Here is a 6,512-nt window from a genome sequence, read left to right on the forward strand (position 1 = left end):
TGTGGACTGTGAATGAGTGAAAGCTGGTGCCTTTGTGTATATATATTACTTAATACACATATAGCCCCTCTGCCAGAGACCCAGACCATATTAAGTGAGGAGAGAGTGGAAGAAGAAAATGGACCCTGTAGCTCTACCTCTCTCACCGCATTCTTAAAAGTAGACCAAAACTAGGAGACACCCTTTTCTTGTTACCTCTCTCTCTTCTTCTTCTTCCTATTCTCTTTCGCCATTTTCATTCTCTGCATTCAGTTGCAGAGTCTTGTCTACTACCCAATTGGTATCAGACGAAGATAAGGGAAAAAAGAGAGGGAAAATGGAGATGAATATTTGTTCCAAGTTGTGTTTGTTGATGGGTTTGGTTTGTGCTTTGAGTTTAGAATTGATTCACTGTAGTGTCACTTATGATAGGAAGGCCATTGTGATTAATGGGCAAAGAAGAATTCTTATCTCTGGTTCAATACATTACCCCAGAAGCACCCCCGAGGTACAAAATCCTTTCTTCTTCTTTTTCTGTAGAGTCTATTTTGTTCTTTTCTTTTTGTGGGGTTGCTTTTTTGTTCCTAATTTTCTTGGGAAAATGGGTGTGTTTAGATGTGGGAAGATCTGATACAGAAGGCCAAAGATGGAGGTCTTGATGTGGTTGAAACCTATGTGTTCTGGAATGTGCACGAGCCTTCTCCCGGAAATGTACTTGCTCTCTTCATACTCATTTTGACTCTTACTGTCCATACTGTGTTTATGGCTTTGTTTTCATTATTAATTTACTCCCAACTTTGTATTTTACTGTGCTTTTTTCTTGTGGGTTTTACAGTACAATTTCGAAGGGAGATATGATTTGGTAAGGTTCATAAAAACCATACAGAAAGCAGGTCTCTATGCTCATCTTCGCATTGGACCATATGTTTGTGCAGAGTGGAATTTTGGGTATTCACTCCTCCTTTTCATTTCCCATTCTACCTAGATCTTTATGCACACTTTTCTCTTTAATGTAACTTTGACCATGTTTGTTCATCTTTGAATTTTCATAATTGAGATTAATTCACCATTTTGACCCTTAAAAATTTCCACCTGTGATTTTTACAGAGGTTTTCCTGTTTGGCTAAAGTATGTTCCCGGAATCAGCTTCAGAACAGACAATGAGCCTTTTAAGGTTTCCTTCACTCATTTTATTGCACGCCCAGTTTCAAAAATTAATATGTTTTATTATTATTTAGTACAAATTTTATACTAAATTTCTTATGGTGTTTTCAGAATGCAATGCAAGGGTTCACTGAAAAGATTGTGAGGCTGATGAAGAGTGAACATTTATTTGAGTCTCAGGGAGGTCCCATCATACTGTCTCAGGTATGAGGATTTGAGTCTTGTAAAGCTTTTGAACTTCCAGTTCTGATTTCTTCCTTTGCAATTTGGAGTTGCAAATACATGTGAAGCAGTAATCATTATGGGAAACATTAAATTGTGACTCTAATGCAAACTAGCTTAGAACTTTGTGTGCTTTTTTAATATAATAAGTGGAAAAGTCTATGTTAAGTTCAGCTCTACTGGCACTAAAACTATTGTCAAGGGTCAATTTTCAATAAAAGTCTGTTTTTTTTTATTATGTTCAGATTGAGAATGAATATGGAGTACAAAGTAAGTTATTTGGCCCTCCTGCTCATAACTACATGACTTGGGCTGCAAAAATGGCTGTTGGGTTGGACACTGGAGTGCCTTGGGTTATGTGCAAGGAAGAAGATGCCCCAGATCCAGTGGTAAGTACTCCAATAATCTCTACTCAGCTGATCTTAGACTTGTCACATGCTGCACATTTTTATTTTATTTTATTAGTGAGTTGGCAAAACATTATCTTTCAACTTTTGTTTATTAGTTATTGTAAAGTTCCATTCTAAGCTGCATTTTGTCTTTTGACAAGGGATTTATGAAAATCTGTTTGTAATTACATTGATAGATAAACACGTGCAATGGTTTCTACTGTGACACTTTCACTCCCAATAAACCTTACAAACCTACCATTTGGACAGAGGCTTGGAGTGGCTGGTATGTGTACTATGCAATACTTCTTAGTATTCCCAAGTTTGTGAGTAAACCATTTGGTGAGAAATCAACTCATCTTTTATTTGTTCATAAAAATATGAAGGTTTACAGAGTTTGGTGGTCCACTTCATCAAAGACCAGTTCAGGATTTGGCATTTGCGGTAGCTCGATTCATTCAGAGAGGAGGATCATTTGTTAACTACTACATGGTTAGATTTTCTCTAACATGGTTTGCAAACAAGGAGACTCGTATATAATGCAATTATTTTTTCTTTTGCAAAGTTAAAGAGAGAAAAAATAATTGATTTGTTCTTCTTTTTCCTCAATGCCAAACAGTATCATGGAGGTACGAATTTTGGACGTACAGCTGGTGGACCTTTCATCACTACCAGCTATGACTATGATGCCCCATTAGATGAATATGGTGAGAACTGACATCTGAGCTTATTTCTGCAAGTAATATTCTGTTGTTATGACAACATTGTAGAGTTAAGTTTTTGCATAGCTAACTGCTGTGCTGCTATTTCTGATAGGTTTGATCAGGCAACCCAAGTATGGTCATCTTAAGGAGCTTCATAGAGCTATTAAGATGTGTGAGCGACCTCTAGTTTCAGCCGATCCTATCATTACTTCTCTGGGAAGTTTCCAACAGGTTCTTAGCTTCTAATCTCTAACTACAATCTCCTGACTGTTTAGTTTATTAGATAGTTTTACTGACGCTGGGCTATGTTTGGAATTCCAGTCTCATGTATACACCGCAGAAAATGGAGACTGTGCAGCTTTTCTCTCAAATTATGATACAGAGTCAGCTGCAAGAGTGTTGTTCAATAACATGCATTATAACTTGCCTCCTTGGTCCATCAGCATTCTCCCTGATTGCCGGAATGTAGTTTTTAACACTGCAAAGGTATAGTAAGCTATTAAATTAAAGTTGGACCTTTTCTCTTTTCATTTTTCACATTTTCAACCTTAAAAAAGGCTTTTAAAAAAATTGACTTACCAATTTGCTGTTTTTTCTCTTCAGATTGGTGTTCAAACATCAAAGATGGAAATGTTGCCAACTAATGCAGAACTGTTCTCGTGGGAGAGTTATAATGAAGATGTTTCTTCCATAGATGACAGATCAACATTCACAGCTCCAGGTCTCTTGGAACAGATAAATGTCACAAGAGACACTAGTGATTACTTGTGGTACATAACTAGGTGAGACTGAAATGCTAATGCTTAGCAACTCACTTCTCGCAACCTTTTGTTCACGCTTGATTCTGCTCTCAAGTTTCTTCTTTGAGAACTTCTAACCCTCATAAGTCAGAAGAAAGATGAGATATTAACTTGACCATCAAACCTTTCCCAAATTGGTCAACTTTAATGCCTAATTGTGTTTGAAGTTCATATAGCACTTAAGTGTGTTCCTGGGCATGTATGCTAGACAATTTCAATGGCATGGTTGAGATTTAGATAATAGTTTTTGTTGATATTAATGCAACTCTTTTGTTTGTCAATGTGAATACAGTGTTGATATCAGTGCATCTGAATCGTTTTTGCATGGAGGGGAACTTCCCACTCTCATTGTTCAATCAACAGGCCACGCTGTTCATGTCTTTATCAACGGACAGCTAACTGGTAAAATTTTGTTTCACTTGCATGCATTTTCTCTTCTTTAGTCAGTATGAAAATTAATTTTTTTTTTGTAACAGGTTCTGCCTTTGGAACAAGGCGAAGCAGGAGATTTACATATAATGGCAAGGTCAATCTTCATGCTGGAACAAACAGAATTGCGCTTCTGAGTGTCGCTGTTGGATTACCGGTTAGTTGTTTTCCACAGCCTTTTCAGTTTTCTACATTTAAATATAATCATGCAACTTTCTCTGAAAGAAACAAAGCTATATTATAACAGATGACAATTAGCATTTATTCAATTAATCTCTGATCTAAAATTGCATTTCATTTTCGAAGAATGTGGGAGGACACTATGAAACATGGAGCACCGGAATCCTTGGTCCAGTTGCGCTGCATGGACTCAACCAAGGAAAGTGGGACTTATCCTGGCAGAAGTGGACCTATCAGGTTACTTGATTTACTTTGACATCAAATTGTTATGATTTATTCAAAGAAATATTTCCCTCATGGCTTTTAATTTATACAGACTGGTCTGAAAGGAGAATCCATGGATCTTGTCTCTCCAAACCAATTTTCCGCTGTTGAATGGATGCGTGGATCATTAGCTCAGCAAAGACCACAACCATTGACATGGCACAAGGTATGCAACAAGAAAAATGCTTTTTCGGTTTTTTTAAGCTGTTCCGAAGGTCTGTCAAAGTACTTAAAACTTTGTCTCTTTAACCTTGCAGACTTATTTTAATGCGCCTGAAGGAGACGAACCGCTTGCCCTGGACATGGAAGGCATGGGGAAAGGACAAATATGGATTAATGGCCAGAGCATTGGGAGATACTGGACTGCTTATGCTAATGGTAACTGCAACGGATGCCATTATGCTGGAGGTTTTAAACCTCCCAAGTGTCAGCTCGGCTGTGGACAGCCCACTCAACGATGGTAATGGAAGTTAAAAGAACATGTGTTACCATATGAGAGTATACTAGATTCCATAAAGCAATTAATTAGTGACCTTTAATCACCAATCTTTCATTTTCAGGTACCATGTTCCTCGGTCTTGGTTGAGGCCAACACAGAATCTCTTGGTACTTTTTGAGGAACTTGGAGGTGATCCTTCAAGAATTTCTCTTGTGAAAAGGTCTGTGTCCAGTGTGTGTGCTGAGGTCGCCGAGTACCACCCAACGATAAAGAACTGGCACATTGAAAGCTATGGAAAATCAGAAGAGTTCCACAGTCCAAAGGTTCATCTGCGGTGTAATCAAGGCCAGTCTATCGCTTCTATCAAATTCGCCAGCTTTGGAACTCCTTTGGGAACCTGTGGAAGTTACCAGCAAGGAACTTGCCATTCACCTGCTTCATATTCTGTCATAGAGAGGGTAATAAAATGACTGCATTGCATTGCATAATGTAGTTAGCTTGCTTGCTTTTTTTTCATCTAACCAAACTGAATCATTTTCATTCCTCATTCTCACAGAAATGCATAGGGAAACAAAGATGTGCAGTCACCATATCCAATAGTAACTTTGGGCAAGATCCATGTCCTAAAGTGTTGAAGCGTCTGACAGTCGAAGCTGTTTGCGCTCCGATGGTTTCAACAACCTTCAACCCAGTTGGAGGGGCCAATTAAGCACAGGAGAATGACTTGACTACTTGACAACATAGAAGAATAAGAGAAATAGTACAGAGAGAGTGAAGATTGGAAAGACAGTAAAAGGTCAGAGAGCATGATTTAGTTAGATGGAACGCCATAGTTTTCTTAAGTTTTGAGTGTTTTTACTGCCAAAGGCAATTAGTTGCTCATTTATGTTGAACCCTTTAGAGAAAGTTTGTATATTCCTAAGGTCCTACAATTTTTTGGGTCCTTAGGAGGACTTAGGTAGAGAGTTTCAGTTCAGTTGAGGCCCCAGTCCCCGGCCTTTTAACGGGTTATTGGCACTGGGAATTGAGGTGGGTTGGTGGTTGTGGTGTCTATTGAGTGATTTATTATTAATTATTCTGTTTTATTTTTGGGGCTACCAAGAAGAACAACACAAAACCCCAGTTGGGTTCATGTTAGGAGCGGATCCTAGGATGACCATATTTGTTTGTATGTGCAGTATCTGATGAATGAATTTATAAGTGCCTTACAAGTATTTTGCATCTTATGCAAATTCCATGTATTTGTTTACCTGGTCGAAGTTACTACATTTATATTTATTTAGATTAGAAGATAACTGTAAGAACTAATAGCTGGATTAAAATATAACGTTAAAGACTTTCCATTTCATGAATACAGATTTCTTGTTGTTCCTTCCTATTTTCTATGTCTCTACTATATCCCAGATATGATTAAGTTCTTTGTCTCTCATTTACTTTACATGTGGGAAAACAATAGATTTTAGTTCAGTCTTTTGAGTCACTCGGTGGTCTCTAATACATCCCTCCTTAATCCGTAGAAGGAAAAAAATTTAAAATAATAATAATAAAAGTAACAATCTTTATAAAATTTACAAAAGATAGATAATCTCATATATATATATATATATATATAAAGGGTGAGACTATGGTGCAGCCGCTCGATAATTTTTTTTATATCACAGTGTGCGATATAGTCATTCTACAAATTTTTAAGAAATTTTGAATAATTTACAGTGTCAAAAACAAAATTCAAACGATTGAATTTCACACGCATAAACAAAAAATTAAGCATGCGTGTAATAAGCTGTTTGAACATTATTTTCGACACTGTAAATTATTTGAAATTTCTTGAAAATTTATGAAAAAGAATTATTGAAGTGTAGAAAACATCCAATATGCCAAAAAATGACTGCAACTTAGTCTTTATGTATATATATATATATATATAAATACAATTATATTA

The 6,512-nt window shown here is 36.8% G+C and overlaps 1 protein-coding gene across 1 annotated transcript; it reads left to right on the forward strand.

Moving 5' to 3' along the window:
* On the forward strand, positions 1-5,784 carry LOC133812708 (beta-galactosidase 3). The gene is made up of 19 exons (XM_062246506.1): positions 1-487; positions 595-690; positions 815-927; positions 1,087-1,153; positions 1,255-1,347; positions 1,611-1,754; positions 1,952-2,040; positions 2,141-2,246; positions 2,374-2,461; positions 2,571-2,689; positions 2,780-2,944; positions 3,062-3,240; positions 3,551-3,660; positions 3,735-3,844; positions 3,994-4,104; positions 4,184-4,297; positions 4,389-4,591; positions 4,692-5,028; positions 5,127-5,784. Exons 1-19 carry the CDS (start codon positions 317-319, stop codon positions 5,277-5,279), a joined length of 2,568 nt encoding a protein of 855 aa, XP_062102490.1. The 5' UTR covers positions 1-316; the 3' UTR covers positions 5,280-5,784.
* The last annotated feature ends 728 nt before the right edge of the window (positions 5,785-6,512 follow it).

Source organism: Humulus lupulus, chromosome 1 (assembly GCF_963169125.1).
Source record: "Humulus lupulus chromosome 1, drHumLupu1.1, whole genome shotgun sequence".
NCBI lineage: Eukaryota > Viridiplantae > Streptophyta > Magnoliopsida > Rosales > Cannabaceae > Humulus > Humulus lupulus.